The 20,814-nt window shown below is 45.4% G+C and overlaps 1 protein-coding gene across 44 annotated transcripts in view; it reads left to right on the top strand.

Moving 5' to 3' along the window:
* Positions 1-16,597, top strand: part of CLASP1 (cytoplasmic linker associated protein 1) — a 155,347-nt gene extending 138,750 nt beyond the window's left edge. For all 44 annotated transcript variants that reach the window (XM_040704368.2, XM_040704357.2, XM_015290006.4 and 41 more), the window contains 3 exons: positions 8,166-8,372; positions 10,690-10,806; positions 12,568-16,597. In XM_040704368.2, the coding sequence (XP_040560302.1) occupies positions 8,166-8,372; positions 10,690-10,806; positions 12,568-12,654 (411 nt within the window). In that variant the 3' untranslated portion in view covers positions 12,655-16,597. The remainder of the gene's footprint in view (positions 1-8,165; positions 8,373-10,689; positions 10,807-12,567) is intronic.
* Positions 16,598-20,814: the final 4,217 nt, after the last annotated feature.

Here is a 20,814-nt window from a genome sequence, read left to right as displayed (position 1 = left end):
GGAAGAAGGAACCTAATAGGCTGGATATCCCTTAAATACAAGAGCAGAAAATGTTTAATCCTTTAGTGAATGAGGACTGCCACAATCTGCGTATCCTCCTCAATTCAGAGCTTTTGCACTCCTGTCATTTTCAGTTCAGAGTAAGAAGAAGCAGTTGTAAATTGATTTCCTGATAAAGTAGTCAGACAAAACATTGTGTTCTGAAGGAGTGCCTTTTATTGGCAAGTTTTCCTGGTTACATACTTCTCAGCTCACCTTGACTCAGTGCCCTTTTTTTTTCCCCACAAAATCTTCCAAAGTTGCAGCGCCTTTCCAGGTGGTCTCTGATGTTTTTTAATGCCCTTCAGAGCTCTCTGTCCTTGTATGACTGGACAGTTTTTACTGAAATTAGGTGTAATGTTGAAAACAGGACATTTCATGCCACTGTACTCCCCACGCAGTGTTCATGTTTGTAGTATGGACAGGATTTTTTTAGGATTTGCATGTGAGATGCTTTCTGAGGACAAGCAGAGAAGGATCAGCTTTTGTAACAGAAAGTAAAACTCAAGCCAGGAATGAAGAGTCATGAGTTCTGGCACTTCTTTATAGAAGAATAAGTTTGAGAGCAGTACAGCTCAGCAAGTAGCCGCTGTTCTGCACGTAGCATTCCTTTGATTTTTTTTTTCCAGTGGTTTTGCATAGCATTGTTATCATTAAAAAGATCACATTTACAACTGCTCTAATGAGACCTTTGGGTTATGACTGTCATAGCAAGACACTGCAGGTGTAGTTCCATTTGTCTGTCCCTAAGCAATTGTTTGTACAGCTGTATTAAGTACTGGTACTGGTGGTGCAATAGGAGTGAACAGCCTGAAGAATGGGTGTTGGGTGTTACCTGGCTTATGCTGAAGGAGGCATGTGCTGTTTCTTGTGCTGATATTTAAAAAAAAACAAAAACAAAAACAAAACACCCCCAAAACAACCCAAGTACATGGTATTTGTGTCCCACCCACTTTATCCACAGTGTTTATTGAGGCTGTTGCCATTGGAACACAGTATTTTTCAGTCTATGTACGTGTATTTTCTCATCCCTGTATAAATGGGGCGCTCGGAACTATAATGCAACCCATGAAAGATGTCAGCTGTCCGTCAGTAGTTTCAGGGCATCAGCATTCATGAAGTTAAGTTTCCCAATCTTCACTTGAGTGTCTACAAGAACTAGGCTAAATATACACCTGTGGAAATTCTGTAGGTATTTTTTTCACCTGTAACTGGGATTTGCTGATTCCGTGAAGTCTGTGAAAAATTAACTGAGTCCATTTGGGTATGGCTCAGTTGGTCAAACTCATAACCCTGGGCCAGAATGTCACAGATTCTCATCCAACAGAGGCCCTCCAGCTCACAGTTGCTGCTGACTTTGCAGCACTGCTGTCTCCTGGGGTTGTGGAGGATCTGCCCTTCGATTTGGTCCCACTCAGTGAGAGACTAAGTGAAAATTCACCAGTTTGAAGGGCTTTTAGAACAGCTGAAGAAAGAGTGGAAAGATCGTAGTGGTCTGTCTTAGTTTTATTTTTCACTGAAACTGAGTAATATTAAGAGCAGTAGATATACTGTTCTTAGACTACATAAAATAAAATCTTCCTTCATACTATAAAAACTATTTGGAGGATAGCTTTTATATCATCGAATCTAATTTCAACCCCCCTGCTATGTGCAGGGTCACCAACCACCAGACCAGGCTGCCCAGAGCCACACCCAGCCTGGCCTTGAATGCCTCCAGCGATGGGGCATCCACAACCTCCTTGGGCAACCTGTTCCAGTGCATCATCACCCTCTGTGTGAAAAACTTCCTCCTAATATCCAACCTAAACTTCCCCCGTGTCAGTTTAAAACCATTCCCCCTTATATAGTAAAGTTAGGAAAGTGCTGATCCCTGAGCAATGTAATGCCCTGATAGGATGTCTTAGTAAGGTTTGTGTTTCTGTCTTGTATTAGAAAACAAAACTGGTTTGTGTTTTGAGATCATTTCAAACAGGCTGCATGAATCAGCAGAAAATTACTGCTTGGAGAGATGTGTACCTACTTCACTCTTGCTTACCTGAGTTTCCCCTTTAGCACAGGAACTGTTAATTGCCTGTATGTTATTGCTGCTGTTTTCTGTAATGTTTGGGCTGGGGGCAATCAGTGTAAAATGACCAAGCAAAGAGAGAGGAGTTTGAAAAGGAGCACAGTGCAGAGCCATTAACCTCAGATAGCTCCAAGAAGTCATTGCACTAAGAGGCAGTTCTTTGAAAATCAGTAAGAAAGTTAATTTGTCTTCACAAATGCAATATTGCTTCTGTTCAACACGACCATCATCACTTTCAGAACCCAGCAGGCACCTAGGGAACCTGCTTTAGCTGAAGGATTGGACTAGATGATCTCCAGAGGACCCTTCCAGCCCCTCCAATTCTGTGAAATACCGTACCTTCCTCCATTTGAGTGCCAATATCTAGCTAAAAGATTGTCTGAAACAAAAGGGGCTGTAGTTTTATCACAGCTGGAAGCATCGATGTTATGTTAGCATGGTTGGATTTGTTTGGATGCCTGAATGTTTTGCCATATCAAGCTGAAGCCTTTCAATGGTTGGATCTTTGCTACAGCTAGAACTCTTCTGCCTTCTGTTGTTGAAGGCAAAGTGTAGCATCAATGAAGCAGCACAGCTAAGGGACACCAGAGAAGAACATTTGGTACGTGGAGTGGATGCTGAGAGTTGTCGTGTGGGTGCAAATGAAGGAGATGAGCAAAGCACTGACCTCAGTGCAGGTCCAAAATTAACATAACCCTGGGCTACAGACAAGGAGACTCTGAGTTGGGATTCATGTTTAGTTTGCACATTTTAATGCTAGCCTCTTTTTACACTGTTTGTTGTATAATAGTCTGTTCAGTACTGTTAATTTAATGGGATGATGTGAAGAGTCAAGCCTTGCTTCAGTCATAACTGTAAATATTTATGGGAGTTGACATGTAAATGCCTTTCACTTACTTTTAGAGCATTAGAATGTAATTGAAGTTGTGGATGGTATTAAATCTTGTTGATTTTTATCACTCTTTGTTTGGAGTTACTTGGAAGAGAGCTGTCTTTCTGCTGCCAATTGGTTAATATTAACTCATTTGTTCCAGTGTACTTACTCACCCATAACTAAGGAGAGATGCTGTGTGCTGACCCAATACCATTGATATGACATTGCTTCAGATTCATAGAAGCAGAATGAGCATAAGTTCTTATTCTTCAGTATAGTAAAATAGAAATAGTTATCCTGTGAAACAATTACGGATCATCTTCACCACCGATAATCATTGGACAGCTCATTCTTTGCTTTGTTTCTGCTGCTCTATTTTTCTCTGCAGCAAAGCCTATAGCTGGTTGGTACTTTCAGCTTGTAAGGAAAAGACTTTGAGCCATGTATGAGATACCTAACTTTGGTCTTTTACTATCCAGGAAATCCACAGGCGTAATTGGGATGTAACACTCCTTGTTGTAATGATCTAAAAGAAGGTGAAAAGAGCAAATCACAGCTATCCATTAACTTTAATTGTTACTAACTTGAGGTGCTTTTAGTCTGACCCTTGACATTTATAAGATGATTTGCAACTGTCCTCCAATGATGATACACTCTGTATCATTTTCTGTAAAACGTAGCCTACTAAAGAAAAATGCTAAATGATCAGACTTGAAGGTTAGTTAACTCATAGCCCATGCTGAAACCTGCCAAGCACTGCAGTTTGGCAGTTGATGTTTTATTGTATACGTTTCTGTGCTTCCTCTAATTCCCAACACACATGAAATATTTAGCACCCAGGAGAAGCAATATAATCTACTTCACCTCCTCTGAATCCCTTAGTTTTTTTCATCTGTTTAGCACTCCCACTTGCTGAGTCCACTTCCTGCTTTGAAACTCAGTGCTTAATTGTTTGTTCCTGTCTGGATCACACTGTATACCCTTCAGGGATGGGAGTTTGCCTGGCTAGGTGATGGTAAGCCTCCATTCCCTCCAGCTTAGATTGTGCAGGCTTTAAGTAACCATCTTTAAATGCCAAAAGTTGGTTCTAAAAACAAAGCTGCGTGCCTTGTAAGCCCAATAGCAAAATGTTGTTTTTCTGCTCAGTAAACTTCTGGCGCTTTACTTGTTTCACAATGGGGTAAAAAGCCTCTTCAGGTTTATTGAGTGTTTTTTCTTTTTCTCTTAACAACAGCAACAAAAACATACACTACTTAATTCTGTATGTTTTACAGAGGTAGTGCAGCTAGTATTTGTACTCCAGCTTGCAACCTAGTATGTACTCCCATATAACTCTCATCTAGGTATATGGGTGCTGCTCTACTCAGATCTCAATGTGTTACACTGATGCCCTGCATAGCCTGTGAAGTGGGCCTGTTATTCTTTCAGTGAGCCTACTAGGAAACACAGCTTACGTTACGCTAGCAGAAGTCAGGCTCAATCTAGTCTCTAGTGTGTAGAGCAAAAGGTAAACCTTTGGAAAGGAGAAAAACCTGCTTCTTTAAGGCAAAGTGCTATCGTTTAGATCTGCATTCCTGGCCTACCTGCCTTGTGTTGAATGGCATCAAACTATCCAGTTCCAGACATGGTTTGCTTTAAGCTTTTACTAGGAGGTAAAGTCATGTTTGTGACATACCTTACACACAGCTTAGTGTCAGTATTTTTAAAGCACTGCAGGCTCTCTCTGGTTTTACAGATCTTGCATTATAGGCACCCTTTCGAACTTGTTTCTTCCAGCTGTTATCTTTTTAACACTCTACTAGGTTTCTTTTGTGTTTTTGAAATAATTGAACATAATTGCATTAGGTTATACAAAAACTATGCTCCATATCCTACTTTACACAATGAGTAGCAAGCTCGCAGTGGTTCTTCATCAAAGATTTCCTCCCTCCATAGCGCTATCCCAAGCTGAAAGTTCTGTCTGCTGACCTTTAATGGCTCTTCAGTGACCTTATCTATTTTTTGATCTATTATCTGCATCCTTCTATAACAATGAGCACCTCAATCTGAGCATACAGTGAACAGCACTGTTTTTCCCCACATTTAAAGAGTATGCATTTCATGGACATAGTTCTTGTGGTGTCTGCTGGTAGCTTGAACCTAATGGGGCCATTCCTATTGCTTCCCAGTGTCTATCTGCCAATCTTCCCCCCAAAGATGGGAGGAAGAGCTGTTGTTTGATGTTTGCTCATTTCTTTCACTATTTTTTTTTTAAGGTTGTTTCACTCTGTTCAGATTAAAACCCTGATTTTAAAAGATATTTGATTTTTGTTATTTTATGCTATGTATAATTTGCAAGACACAGTTACTGTGCCTCACGGCAAAATATCTTCACTAAACTCAGCTATAATTGCATACCCTCGTTGCCAAACGACCTGGCAGTTCATAGCCTTTGATAATGCATTTCCCTCTCTGCAGGAATGTGGCTGCCTTTCTTTGGCATTACTGGGAATGCAACTCTGGCTGGGCTGTGCACGTATTCAAAGACAGGCTTTCCCTCATGGGATGCACAATTGGTCTGGATGGCTAAATGCTTTATTCTGTCAAAGCCAGAATCAAAGACCTTCTGGGCAGGGCCGCTATTTGCATTGCAGAGTGGTGGCGTTTTGGCTTTCTATGTCAGTGGAGATGTAGGAGGGAAGAGCTTGTCCTCTGGGTTCACTCACAGCTGGTACTGCCCTGCACCTTCATCTGCTGTTCCTTTCCAAGGCAGCTAGTTACCTGCAGAGCCTCTGAATCAAGCAAGCATGTAAGCACACGCTTGAGTCCCATTGACGTCAGTAAGGCTCAAGCGTGTTATTAAAGCCAAATATACGCTTAAGGGGGATGCTGAAGTGTGGCTTGGATGCAGATGCTGTCTGCCAGATGTGCTCTTGAAAGACTTGGAAATGTCTCTGGTGCTGTCACGTTTACAAGCTAGTATCAGCAGGAAGCCTTCTGGACATGAGTAATATGCCCTTCTGTATTCAAAGGATGCGCACTGCATGGAGAAGTGATGCGGAATACCCAACTGCTGTGCAAATGCAGCCAGATGTGTGCTAGAAATGGCCAGCTTTGCTGAAAGAAGGACTTGGAAAGGCGCAAAACTTTTTATGTCTGTACAGTTTTTCTTGCCTACCCCATGATATGCAAAATACATATGACCTTCTCTGCACTTTGAATCCTGGCTCATTCTGTGAAGAATTGCAGCTGTATTTCAAGCCTTGGTGCTTGGAAATAGTAATAAGCTTTTAAAACAAAGGTTTTTGTCTCACACACTCTCCTCATAACTATGCAAAGAGTTGTAGAGCTCTATCTCAGAATTACTTACTGAAATTTTTACGTAATCCAAATTTTCAGAAGCGTATTAGATGAGTCAGTCTGCAGGTACATACTAAGATGATATAATGCATATAATGTATGTCCAAGCTTTCCTTTTACAGAAAGGATTTGGAGTTGCTTAAAAGCAAAATTCCAAGTGGCCAGTGTTTAGTCAGCTACAGAGCTTCTAATAAATATATATGTATGTGTGTTTATTTAGCTAAAAAGATGTGTCTGTGAATGTTGTTAGGCTGATTATGAGGTATTCATACCCTCTGTAATTCCCCTGTGTTACTTGTAGAGAGCTTGATGTCAGCAGTATTTCAGCGCTAGGAGAGACATCATCAAAAGCTGCAGTGCCAAGAAGTGAATTTCTTTAAAGAAACTTCTTTACATTCCACAGAGGCCTCCTGAGAGCCCCTGACTGCAGCCATTCCAGCACTTCAGTGCCACGGTGCCAAACCTTGGCATTAGGTTTCCTTGAGTATTTGGAGATTACTCTTCCCTCCCCTCCTCCCCCTCTCAAAAATAGTATTTCCTCCTAAGCTAGCTAGCATGGAAAAATGTTAACTTTCATGCTTCTCATGTGTGAAATTGAAAACAGAATTAGCAAAGAAATATCTGGAAGAGCTAAACAAGAGTTCTGTTCTGCTTGGTTACTTATTCACAGATCTTTCAGGATGAAATCTGTTGAATGCTGACCACATTGTGGATTGCCATCCTTTTTGGAATATGTTTAATTGCTGAGAAAGGCCTGAGATGGGTATTGTGGACAACTTCAGCAATCGAGGTGTCAGATTGGCTCCTGCCTGTGCCTTGCCTAAATGCAATGTTTGTACCACGTGAAATATCTAAAATCACTTTTATTGTTGGATACTTCACAGGTGCACAAGTAACCTTTGGCCATTCCCGTTTCAGGGAGGGAGCCATCAACACGAGTGGGGGATCAGTGTCTGTGTTGTAGCCATGATGAGTTAAGGCTGTGGGTGAAGCAGGTTTTGTAGACAGGGATAATCTCTTCTGTTGGATTGGTAGTCTGTCTGAGCTGATGGCTCTTCATTACTTCTATCTTAAAATCAATCAGTCCTTTCTGGAAAATGTTTTGTAGTCCAGGCAGAGAGGCTTTCTTGCCCTAGTGAGGACTGGGATAAGCTTCCAAGTACTCCTGCTACATACATTATCCACATTAGTTCCATTCAAAAGTTCATCCTTTGGGGCTTTGATAGAGCTGTATCTGTTTGTGGGTTGCCTGAGTCAAAGAGAAACCCCCAAGTTTGATTCCCTGTAGTGTGGAAGAAGGGATTGAAGAGAATTCAGCAGCCACGGCTTCAGTCTAAGTGATTGACCTGTGGCTTCATTTGTTTTGGTGTCTTTTCTCTTCTTATTATTGTCTGGGACAGATTTTCCTTGAGTTTGTTGCCTGGCAATTAGCACATACACTTGAAGAAAGAAAACCTGCTTCCCATCCCATTTTTTTTAAAAATCCAATTACTGCAGAGTGTAAAATAAACTCTCATGGGAGGAGAAAATCAGGTCCTTCCTCTTTCATCCAGCTGTCCTATCCACTGGGGAAAAGTGTGAAATACATGGATTTCCCTTTCCTCAGGTGAAGGGTAGTACTGAGTTTAGGACCTCCCTCATCCAGTGTGACTGCTTTACAGTGTGAAACATGTCCCTGGAGATGAAGAACATGAACACTCATACTCGATTGCCTCTCAGATGAGTCTCCTGCTGTTTTATTAATAAACATCCCCAAGTATTTCCTGGCATTCATTCCTAGTACGCGCAGGTGTTTTTGGCTGTGCGACCTCACTAATGTAAGGTTTTGCTCTGCTTTCCTTTCAGGTCGTCAGAGCTGCTGAGGAAGCTGCTTCTACCCTGGCAAGCTCCATCCACCCTGAGCAATGCATCAAGGTGCTTTGCCCTATCATTCAGACTGCAGATTATCCAATTAATCTAGCTGCCATCAAGATGCAGACAAAGGTCATTGAGAGGATTTCCAAGGAATCATTGCATCAACTCCTTCCTGATATTATTCCTGGATTGTTACAGGTATAGAATCTCACATCACAAATGCTTCTTGAGCACAAACCATCACTGAGATGTTCTCCACTTTGAGTGTACTTTGCACGTGAATTTGAAGCACAGCAGGCCAGATAGTAAGGAGTATTTTCTCTCTGAAATCAAGACTAAACTGCTCACTGTCTTCATTCAGTCTCTTTCATAACCCTCGCTGGGGAGCTGTTTTTGCCAGTGCTAAGACTTAATCTCAATTGTGAATTTATCTTTCAGTGCTGGCTGTAGTGGGGTTGCATTCAGTTCCCTTGCACAAGCAGCTGGCAGGGTTAAGCTTTTGGAGTGAGACAAAGCATGATGGAAATAACAAAGGAGAGAACCAGTGTGTTTACTGGGGGGAATTGTGGCAAGAACAAATTGATCCTTGTGAAAGGGCTCATGTGTAAGTGAGTAAAACTTCAGTGGAGAACTAGGGATAAAGAAACCTCCTTATTGTGAGCATAAAGAGCAGAACGACAAGAGCAAAGTCAGAAATTTCCCCGATGCATCCTAGTGTTTGTCCCAGCTTTGTCATGTAAGCTCTTGCAATTCTTTTCTTAAATTCTGGGAATCAGGCAATTCTGTATTGATGTGAACTTTTGTTTTAAGAGGTTTTTAGCTGTCGTTGCTGGTGACAACAATCTAGACAAGGGAGCTTCAATGCAATGGAAGTGTTTGGGAGCATCGTGCCTTTAAAAACACAGAAAGATGATTTTTTATTAAATGGCTCCCACATCTTTGTGATTTTTCACCTTGGAGCTGCCGGTGTTATTTCCTTATATAAGGAATTCATAATGATCAAAGGAATCTACTCATATTTAGAAAGTATGTGGGGATACACACTGTGGCTGTTTATCTTGGTGAGGGTAACAGCAGTGGTGAAAAAGCAAGGTCTCCAACAGTGCTTGTGTGAATACAAGTGTACAGCTCAGCAGCCCACAGTGGGATGCCCATGGCCCGTGTGAACAGATAGGGATCTCTACATAAAACATTCTTGGCTGTTTCTCCGTTGAGCACCTGGGTTTGGAGTATCAGCAAATTGCAGTGCAGAGTTCTTAGAGGTTGGTGGGGAGTGCTTGCAATGCTTGCAGGTTCCTCAGTTTCAGTTATCGTTCTTCTGGGTCCCACTTTGCAGGGGCAGCAGCCCACAGGCATCTCCTGCTGGTGAGAGACAGCCCAGCCTGGCAGGCCCTTGTAGTCATGGAGTTGGGTGTAGCTGTCAGAGCAATCTGAGGCTGGCAGAGTCACAGCACTCCTGCTCCTTCCGCAAAGACATGCCCTAGTCACATACCAGGCTGCTGTGGGATGAGGCACTGTCCACATCTCCTGTTGAAGCAGGTCCTGGTTGTGTAGAGAAAGGAATGCACTGCTAATGGAGGAGAGCAAGAAGAGGCCTGGCTGTGTTACCGCTGGTTAGACTGCCTGGTGAGGGTGAAGATGGGGTACTGATATGTCTGCAGTAGAGGCTTTGCTGTGTTGTAGAAAGTGAGGCATCCCAACCCACAACTGGTGTGCTGACAAAGATAGTTTTTGTGTGTGACTCTGGCCTTTAACTTCACAGCTGCCTCCAGACCTACTCGTGCTCTTTGGGATTTAGTGCTCTTTGGGTTTGCAGTCTGTAATGTCAGACTGCATCTTGACCTTGCAGCTAGAACATCAGCCCTGCTAGTGGGCAGCCTCAGCCCTTCAGCATCACAACTCATGGCTTTCCCAGCAAGGGAATAATCCATAATGATGATGAGTTCTGCAATTTTGAGTGCTTGAGTACAGCTATTCTATCCAAATGCCTATTTGGATTGAACATCTATTCACCAAACAATGCTTTGTGTTTCATATTCTAAATGATACAACCATTAGGCCATTTTGCTGAAAATTTTCTCTGTCTTTTGCTAACCTATTTCCTTTAGGTGGTTGGGTTTGGTCAGGAAAGACTTACCTAAAGGCACACTCAGAGCACTGTGTCCATACTCCAAGGTGTCCTGGTCATCACATATGGCATAAGGTCATCTGAACTGGACACAGGGATGCGTGTAATTGATAGAATCCGCCTGATGGGAGACTGTTCTTGCTTAATGACATATAAGTTATTAATGTCTTAGGTTTTAAATTAATAGCCTAAGAAGAGGACATTACAGAAAGGATATTATATAGTATAAATAGAATGCACTGGATGGTTGTATTCTCTTGCTCTCTGAGTGTTCGTATTGCAAGAGTCTTTCTATTAATCTGGTAGCCTAAACAACTCTTCAGTGTGTTGATGGGTAAGGATGTTGGTGCATGCTGTTTGATGTGACCATTTTTTCTTGTTTCCTAGGGTTACGATAATACAGAGAGCAGTGTCCGTAAAGCTAGCGTATTTTGCCTAGTGGCAATTTATTCAGTAATTGGTGAAGAACTGAAACCTCATCTCGCACAGCTCACAGGAAGCAAGGTATGGGAGTAATGCCTTTGGTATTCTGACAACAGCCAGTGCATTTATGGTAGCTTTGGGTCACATTCCCTGTACTGTGTTAAATCCTCATGCGTTAGACTAACTGGTCCTGCCAACACCACTAGAGCAGCACAGATCTTGTCCAGCAGCGTGAGCATTTTGAACCCTGCAGAGCAACTTTTGAAGGGGATTCTGGGATTGATTTCTTGATGCATTTGATCCTGTGCAACTGCAAGCTGCTACTGAGCTGGTCATTCCCACAGCAGTCATGCTTTCCTTAGCTCTTCTGCATTGCATCGTTAGCTGAAAATGCAGCAAGTTGCATCAGCTGGCTTCACTGGTTGAAAAAACAAATCTGAAATATTTAATTAGTTTGTAGCTCACTCTATGGCTCGACAGTTAATCTAATGCAAAGAGTGCTGAGAATGCATGGTTGGGATGGGTGAGAGAGCAAAGACCTCTCCTTTCAGCAGCAGGTCATAATTAGGGCTGGTAGAAATGCAGGTGGAGCTTTGCTCTTAATAGCATTGCAGATGTATCCTTTTCTTTCCTGGGACACCAGCAAGTTTGAATGACCTTTCAAACACTTTTCTACCCGTGCTTATGTTAGAAGCAAAACTCTAATTCTGACCTGATGCTGCAGATGAAATCAGTTTTCAGTTCAGCTCTGTCCTTCGGACAAGAGCTGGCGTTCCAGGAAGCTGTCACAAGGCTTCTCCTGTTTGAAGTCATAATACCTGAGATTTCTTTGCAATTTTAAGATCAATTCTGTATTGTTGTCTCTGAATGTGAATAGCTACTTAGTTCAGAGGGCTTCATCTGGATGTTTTGAACCAGTGGTTTCTTTAATGGGTAGGAAGTGTGGTGTAGGCCAAAACAGAATCTGAGATAGAAGACACTGGGATTTTATTTCTGAATTGTGTTGACTTGTCCTTAAATTACTTTCACCTCCCATTTGCTCTGGAAAAAGAGCTATGGATGCTGAGTCTTACCTCATTTATGTTTAGGCAGTTGGGAGATTCCCCTATAAAATGTTGTAGAGGCTTTATAATCCCAGTGTCCTAGGTGCCATGGACATACTCCACCACACATAACTGACTGTAAACATGTGAGTAATTCTTCCGAGTTTATGCAGGCTGCCTACGTGTTTAAAGTTAAATACATGCATGAGTCATTACAGAATCTGGGCCTAAGGTGGTAAGACAGAATAAGAAAACAACCCCTTGCAAAGGAAGTGCATAGTCATAACAGCTGCAGTTTCACTAGAGGAATCAAGTAGTGAAGATACTTAAATATCATTAAAAATGAATGTTTTGTAAAGAACAAAGTCCATCGTACCTCTCTTCTCCAAGCATAGTGAGTTCAGGGTGTTTCCTAGGAGGGACCATAGCTCTTGGGTTACTGCAGTGTTGGTGAATTCCGTACCTGTCTGCAGTCCCACTGACCTCTGTGGGAATCCTGCTCACCTAGAGCAGTCTGCAGGGCTGAGGGCTGTGAATTGATGACTGCTGAAACACAAATGGTTTTTTACATACAATTAATTTAAATACTATTAAATTAAAACTCAGTGGGACCAGGCTTCCTCTCCTGGTTCTGCACGTTCTGAAATGCGCTCAGCTTTGCTTCTGCTTTTCCTCAGAGAGCCTGGTGCCAACTTGCTCTAACAGTGCTTACTGCAGAATCCGTAGTTAAGACTCGCAGTCAGTTCTTGTCCATCTGTTTTTCCTGGCATCTTCTCCTGATATTTGTTGTTTCTTTCAGATGAAGCTACTAAACTTGTACATAAAGAGGGCCCAAACTACCAACAGCAACAGCAGTTCCTCTTCAGATGTTTCAACGCACAGTTAATGGAGATATGTGGACATATGTGTAGACTTAGAAGCAATCAACGGTGCCTCTCAGAGACCTTTCTGCTACTCTTCACTGGCGCACTTCATCAGCTAAAGGAGGCCATGCAGATATTTATTGCAATCAGTATTCTAGTCCCTTAAAGCTTTTATGTAAAACCTTACTGGTATTGAATGTAAAGGAAGCAAGGTCTGTGTTGCAGTCTTCATTAAAAGTGAACAACAGAAAGCCATACTTAAACATATTGTATAGCCTGCTGAAATCTTGGAAATATGTTTAGGTTAGCATTCCAAAAGAGTCAAAAAACCTGGATATGCGTAAAAGTCAAACAACTCTTGGTTTAGTTCATACCCAGTTTTGGTTTCTTTGCGCTGGTTACTGCTCTTTCCCTGCGGCTGCAACCATTCTGGCTAGGATCTCCTCTTACAAGTCCTGTGGTCCCGTTTTGTACTTCCTATTGCAGCTTGCCTAATGTGCAGGGTTCTCCACGAGGAGATCTTTGCTGATGTGGCTGTGGTTCCAGCCTCTAATGCTTTAATACTGAGATATCAAGTGAGTAATGAAACAGTAGGTTCTTTTTAAATACCTGAGTTTTTTTGTATATAGATCTTCTGACAGACCTCTGATGGCTGATCTCTCTAACCGCTCTCCAGCCAGCTGTGCTTTGTAGAGCAACTGGGCTCTCGCTACCTTCGTTGACTGTGTAAATATTTCCCCTCTCCCAACCCATTCGGCTCTTTCATGTGCTCGAGACTCTTCAGGTTACTTGTTACTCCCCAAAGGGAACCTCAGATGCTGTTCTGAGACTGGTGCCTGCGTTCGGACACGAGCTCAGTGGGTGTTGGACTGGGCTTGGGTGCATCTTTGGGTGGACAGTCAGAGCTGGCAAGGCTGTATCGCAGTGCTGCCTTGTGAGGCTGGCTGTGTTTTTCCTAAAGTCTGTAGCATCAGAGGACTGATCTGCCACTTTGACCGGGACCCATCGATGTTGGTGGTAAATGGCTTTATCCACACAAATCCAGTGTGCTTTGGGCAGACTGTTCATCCAAGAGGACAGAAAGGGAATCTGAAGCTGGACAAAACAACCCTGTGGAAGCTGAGGGTTGGCTGGGATCGTGCTACTCACCTGCTGCTGTTCCCGTCTTGTGCCCGAAGAGCCTGCAGTGCTGTCTTCTGTCTTTAGAAGCCTCCTTCTTCCCAGCCAGCCCCAGGCACAGCCCTGCTGGGTGCTTTGCATTTTGAAGGGATGTGCTAGACTGTGACACAGACCAGGTAAGAGCCAAACCAGCAGCAGCAGAAACCCCACAGCACCGTCCCGCTCCAAACTTGTGTTGGCAGCAGCGGAGTTCCTGCTGCCTCTGCCTGTGACTGGGGGGAGCAGGAGGATGCTTGTGCTGCGTTTGGCCCTAGGCTGGATCCTGGCTGACAGACAGGCCCACCCCAACCTGCCATGGATGGGAACTGGGGTTTTTCCCCCAGTGACAGTGTTTGCAGGAGGGTGATGGACCTGCGGCGTGTGTTCCCTGGCTGCTCTCAGTGCCTTGGTGTGTCTCTGCAGCCCCCTTCGTTTCCCCTTTGAGGAGCTGAAGGGACACCTTGGTAGCAGACTCGGTGGCAGCAGGTGAGCATTGCCAGAACTGCAGCAGGGGAGCACAGCAAGGAGGAATAAAGCCTTGCGGCCCTCCCTCTCCATCAGTTTGTGCTCCTGTGGCTCAGCCCCAGCCCTGAGGAGCTGTGCTGGGAGGCGATGGTTGGTGCAGCTCCAGAAGGGCTGAGGTTTGTGAGGGCTGTGTGGGGCTGGGCTGCAAAGCTTTTCCAGCCTCTCACCTGGCTGCCGTGGGAGTGGAGGTGACCTGCTCCTGAGGTCATCAGGATGAGTCCAGGCTTGGGCTGGCTGCAGGGCTGATCCCTCACGTTCCCCAGTGCCGTGGCAGGAGGGGAACCCTGTGGTCTGGTAGTGGGATTCCTCCAGGCCCTCTCTGGTGGCTCAGAAGAGCCATCCTTGCATGGGAGAGGATTGGCTGCTCCATGGTCGGTGTCTCCCTGTCCGTGGACCATTCCTTTTCAACACCTTTCAGTATGCTTGTTAGAGTTTTGTGGGTTTTTTTTAATTTTTTGAATGATTCAAATTATTTTAGTGTAACGTGGATTTATTTTCCCTTTTGAGGAAACGTTCAGCCAGCTCGTTGGCAGCAGTTAGCTGTCCTGTTTGAATTTTAGTAGTGGGTTTGGGGTTTTTTTTTTTTTCCCCTTTGCTTTTTTAATTTTTACTCTAACTGCTCATTATTTATGCCTCTCTTTCTCCCATCTCAGTTCATCATCTTCTGTTCCAGCCCTGGGGTTCAGCGGTCAGCATAGCTGACCACATGGCTCTTAGTTCCTCCCAGCTGTGACAGAGCTTTTTGGGTTTGGTTTTTTTTTGTTCTTTTTTTCTTTTTTTTTGAATGGCACACTGTAGCAAACCTCCGGGAATTGAATTCCTTCTCAAATGATTTTGTATTTTATAAAATCCTATTAGTATGCACTGAGAGTGAACGCACTGTAATGTCCCTGAACTGACCCTGGCGCCCGCGCTGACACTAAAGGAGGAGTTAACAGCTCACCCTGTGCAAATAGGTGTGAAATCTGCCACGCTCTGTGGCTGCGGAGATGAGCGCCTGTTTCTCATATACCATTGGCACACTTGGGGCTGCAAAAATAGTAGAACCAGGCCTTACTTTCGTAATCAGATTCCGTTCTGTTTGTCGACAGACGCTCGTTGTGTTCCTTTCTTTCATTACGTGAGTCGGTCGAGGACTGTTCATCCTTTGAGTACTCTAGAAGTATGTTATACCTGTATACAGTAGGGGGCATTCTGCTTAGGTATTTATAAAACATTGCGTATAATGTACATAGTAGGGTTGTTTAGTACGTTGAACATGATCTTTTTTTTTTTTCCTTTGAAGTACTCAAAGGGCTAGCTCTGAATGTCACCTCTCTGATCTCCAGCATTCTGACTTCAAACAGCTGTACAATCGTTTTGTTCTCTCTTCAGCAAGCATAAAGGTCTCTCTGGCTACAGACCGCAGTGTCCACGCATGTTTGCAGAGAACGATCTGCATGCAGGCAGTGCCTCACCGCACCGGTGAAGCTCGTGTTCACCCTCTCCCAGCAGTAGCCACCTACTGCAGCTGCCTTTTTTTCCTTGCTGCCCATTATGCGGGGCTTCAACTTTTCATACTATAAAAAAAAGAAGTGTATTGTTTTTTTTTTTCTTGCCCACCATGCTTTAAGTCTGAATGGGAGAGAACTCTCAGCAGACGGCGGCTCCTGGCTGCGAGGTTGCAGAACTCTCAGATGCGGATGTGTTTTTCTGCCATTGGCTGCACCGGTGCTCCGTGGGCGAATATGGATCCATCAGCCCCCCGGTCTGCGTACCGTAGTTCTCATGTAGTGCAGAATTATCGAGGCATGTGGCTTTCTTAAGGTACACTATGTGTGCTTGCCTGGATTACAATACGAGACTGTCTTTTTTTATCGCTTACTACTAGCTTACCAATAACCTCTATAAGTAACCTAACTCACATCTTTGTCATTCAGACCTTTTCTCCCCACCCCTTTATTTATCAAGCATAATATTACATGTTAAGGGACAGGAAAATAGACCTTTGTAGAATACAGCAGAACAGTGTTGCTAACAATGTTTGAAATGGGAATTAGAACCTCTCTGAAAAACGCCAGCCATGAGAAATGACTTTGTTGGCACCGTGTTCATGCGCATGTATTTTTTTCTATTGTTTCCGCTTTTGTCATGTTACATCCATATCTGTATTTATATCTTGTTTGTTTCACTTTTGAGTGTATCATGGCAATTGTACAGATGGTTTTTGTTAACATTTACGTGATAGAATTTGCTAAAAAAAAAAAAAAAAATTAAAATAAAACCTTTTGAGTTTGCCCTAGAGCAAGTGGGACGTGGGTTTGTTGGCAGGGAGGAGCATTAATGGAGGCACATTATCCGGCACATCTCCCACTCCAGCAGCCTTTGCCTGTAAAGGATTCGCTCTCCGTGTTGAAAATGCATAGAACCTTTAGGCGAAGGGCTGCTGCCACCTCGTGCAGATGGACCTCCCGTGGTGTGTGCAGGAACATGGACCAGACCGCAGCTCTGGGAGTGGGGACTTGGTATGTCTTGGAGATGGAGCTCTGTCCTGATGGAGCAGCAATAGGACTGCAGTGCCAGGCACCTGTGGCTCTTAGAAAGGGGACAGACGACAGAGCGTTCTCATCTGTGTCTTGCAAGGCTCCGGATGTGGGCTTAATTTTGCTGTAGAGCTGTGGGGGCTTTGGAAAAGCTCTGAAGTCTGAGGCACTACAAATGTGGTTTGAGATGAGCCACCTGGGCAGCTGCATGGCACTAACAGTGCTTAAAGGGTCAGTCCTTGCAAAACCCTCTGGGAAGGCTGAGCAGGGGACCGTCCTGCAGATGCAGAGCATCTGAGCCGTGTCTGGCTTCCACTGTCTCCTTGTTCTGTCACTCAGAGCAAATGCTGAGATGGAGCCATGGCCCTGTGAGATGCAGCCACAGCAAGTGAAAAGCCCAACTGGAGCATCCCGTAGCAGCTTCTCCAAATGGAATACAGGAGCAGAAGAACATGATCTCACTTTGTGTCTTGGTTCCTGTCCTTGACTCCTGCACATGCCGAAGCGTGTTCTTCTGGAGGCAGGCAGCAGCGCTTTGACAAGGGGATGTTTGTTCCCCAACAGAGTATCTCTCCTTGCAGCTCTTTGTCGCCCTAAACTACCCCACTGCTTCACAGATGGGGGATGAGGGATGACTGATTGCTGCTGGGGATGCTCTTGCTGGGCTCTCCTGCACTGCAAAGTTGCTGCTGACACTGAAAGGCAGTGAGCGTGTTCCTGGCACGTCTCGCCCTGCTCTGCAGGCTCTCACAGCCAGTCTCCCTGCAGCCTGGCACCCTGCAACCACATCCCTGCTATTATAGGGGATACACTGAGGAGCAGCTAAGCACGTCCAGACTAAGGGCCTCGTCTTCATTTCGTCCAGTTAAAGAATGAGTTGTTTGGGCTTAAAGCTGCTGGGAAAGCATACCAGGAGTGAGCCCATCTCCTTGGGCTGGGAGCTCAGTGCCACATGTGAGCAGGACGGGCAGCAGGAAAGAACTGCTTAGAAGCAGGGAGAAGGAAAAACATCGCCTGGGAGCAGCCAAGGGAGCGTGAGGGCAGCAAGAACCAGAATGAGCTGACATGGAACTGGGGGGATTACTGGGTGTAGAGAGGGGTAACAAGTAATTAATGAGGAGAGGGATGAAATTAATAACAGCTCAAAAATGGCTGGGATAATGAACTCCTCTTTAAATCCACCTTTAACAAGAAAGCCAAGGGAAAGGATTTAGATCAATTAAGAGGTAAAAAAAACAAAAACAACAAAACCTTGTAAAAACAGCTATTGCCACAAGGTAGTGGGAGAACAGCTGGAACATCTTGCTGGGAAGAGGCAGCAGCCAGCTGAGACCTACACCTGTGAGCCCTATACCTGTGGGGGCCTCGGGGGGAAGTTCCCTGTGGTGAGAGCTGCCTCAGCCACCTTTGGGATGGTCTCTTCCACGAGCAGTCCTCTGTCCCAGTGACCCAGTTACACCCCGATCCCTCCTCTGTTCCTGGTGAAGCACAGCCCTTGGTCATTGTGGTCCTTGCTGGGAGGGGCCCCGGTAAGGCCGTCTCCTGCTGCTGTCCTGCGGGGTACCTCAGTGCAGGATCTCCTCTGCTTCGTCCATGCCCTACAGCACAAGCTGGGCCTGCTGCATCCATGCTCAGGACTGGATGGGTTATGGCAGCAGCCGTGCTGTGGGGGCCGTTTCTTGCTGCCGCTCTATAAATAGCTGCCTTCTTAATCTGCTCCCACAGCTCTCCACTCCCCACCAGTTTTTTCCTGCTTTTTCCTGCAGGGAGGTACCTGCAGCCCCGGGCAGCTGTTGGCCCTGTTGTGCCCTAAATGCAGCCAGAAAGGCACATTCATGGCACTCAGTGCTCGTCAGCCCTTCCACAACCTGTTCTTATTTAAAATAAATAGCCAAAAATGGAGGAAGGAGCCACCCTGGGTGGCTTCCGTGGCCCCAGAATCCTGCTTTGTATCCTCCTGGTGCTTGTTGTGCCACAGGTCAGCTTCTAGTAAATGCCTCCCATTTCTGGTGCTGATCCAAACTTCTTTATAATCTCCTTGTTCCGGGGTTTCCTCCTTTCAGTGAAAATTCACTCTCCTGCCACTCGCTCTCCAGAGCTGCTCTACCCTCAGCTCACGGATGCAAAGCATTCTCCAAAAAATCCCGTCTGATATTTTCAGTTTCAGATGTGATGAGGCCCACCTTCATCTGTGAGCATCTTCCCCCTCGGATGGATGCTGCTGCTGCTGGCCAAGGTAAGGCCATGAGCCTCTGCTCCCAGCTGCAGTGTGAGGGAAGGCCATCTCCTCCTGGCGCTTTGCTACGTGTTTCACTCAGTCCCACCAACACTTGCTGACTGTGTTCACCTGCCATCACCACGCAGCCATGCTGAGTGCCCACTTCATGCCTTTAGGGATGTCTGCAGGACCTTGGCTGTTCTGCAGAGGCTCCAGTTGACCTGTTCCCACCAATTTTTTGTTGCGGGTCCATATTTTATACCTGGTTGCAGAGGCTCCCACTTTAGAAAACTGCAGCAGACTGGGGAGGTGCTGGTGGGGCCACCAGGAATGTTGTCTCTGTAGTATTTTGCCCATTTCCTTTGGACTTCTGTAATCTGCACCGTTTAGGCTAATGCTAAATATTAACCGAGATTTGCACTTAATAACTTGGCAACGTCACATTGGAGCCCAGCACACAGGTAGGAGATGTGCCCAGCTTGCATCTCCCAGCCCTGCTGAAGGTTTAGGGATGCTGAGGCACATAGCAATGTGGTTCCAAGTTTGTGCCGGAGCCCTCCAGCGTTCCCACATCCCACCTGTGCTTGGCTGGGACATACCCAGCTACCATCCAGATTTGGTTCAAGCCACCCAAAAACCTTGGTTTCCTTGGTTAATGTAACCAGGGGGAGTTTGCTGATTTGAATACAGAGTGAAAAACCTCAGCAGAAATCAAAGCCCTGGAGGGGACTGGTGTGTCCAGGAATGCCATTAACAACTAATTCCCTCTAATCCAAGATGACATTACCACACGAGGGCAGGAAATGTAGTTAGATGTAAACAGTGCTATCTCCAGAGCACGGAGTAAATATTAACCGATCCATCTTCCCAGCGCTCCCCTGGGGCTGGCCCAGCTCCTGGGTTGGGAAGGTAGGGAAACTGAGGCCTTGGCAGGGCCCCTCACTGGGAAAGGCCTCATACCCCTTGTCCATGCAGGCAGGCGAGCTCTATCCAAAAAGACAAGTCAGCAAGGTAAAAAATATCAACAGTGTGCTGCCACATAGACTTGTGGAGGCAGCACAAGGGGCACCCATAGAGGACGTGGTGGGACCTGAGCCATCCCCAGGGCCTGCTCCCCTCCCCATAGCTGAGGCCCGTGCTCAGTGCAGGTGCACATATGGGGCCCAGTGCTGCCCAGAGCCATTCAGGGATGCTCTGTCACCAAGGGGGTGACAAGGCCTTTGTGCCTCTGTGCTGCCCAGGCCCTCTGCAGCTGTGCTGTGCCTGCAGGGAGATGGAGCACATGCTCAGACACGGCATTCTGCTACTGCTGAGGCAAGTTTAAATTGTTTTCTGCCATCTCTTTGGCTCTGATTCCTTAGGGCTCATTTTCTAACGGTGCCGTCAGGCCTTGCAAGCTGCTGTTGGGCGATGCCTTCCTGCCATTGAGGTGATGTTTATGTCGTGCCACAGGAGCCTGATCCAGTCACACCAGTGGGATGATCACATCTGTAGGGATGTGGCATGGAGACTGCCTGACCAAACAGGAGCACACCACAGGGCACAGTCTTGGCCTTTCAGACAGCTCACCTGACGCCATGTTTCCAGCTGTACAATACTACCAGTGAGCTGTTGTACCATGTGGGAATTGGCCAACATCTCTGCCAAATGCCATCAAAATGCTCCTTTCCTACCCCCAGGGCCCACTGCCACTGGCTCCTGGGCTCCTTCCATCCACCTCCAGAGCTGAGGCTGCAGAGATTCAATCACACGCTGAAAAA

The sequence above is a fragment of the Gallus gallus genome, chromosome 7 (genome assembly GCF_016699485.2).
Source record: "Gallus gallus isolate bGalGal1 chromosome 7, bGalGal1.mat.broiler.GRCg7b, whole genome shotgun sequence".
In the NCBI taxonomy this organism is placed as follows: domain Eukaryota; kingdom Metazoa; phylum Chordata; class Aves; order Galliformes; family Phasianidae; genus Gallus; species Gallus gallus.
The sequence above is the reverse complement of the archived record's forward strand: the minus strand, read 5'-3'. Positions and strand labels throughout refer to the sequence as shown.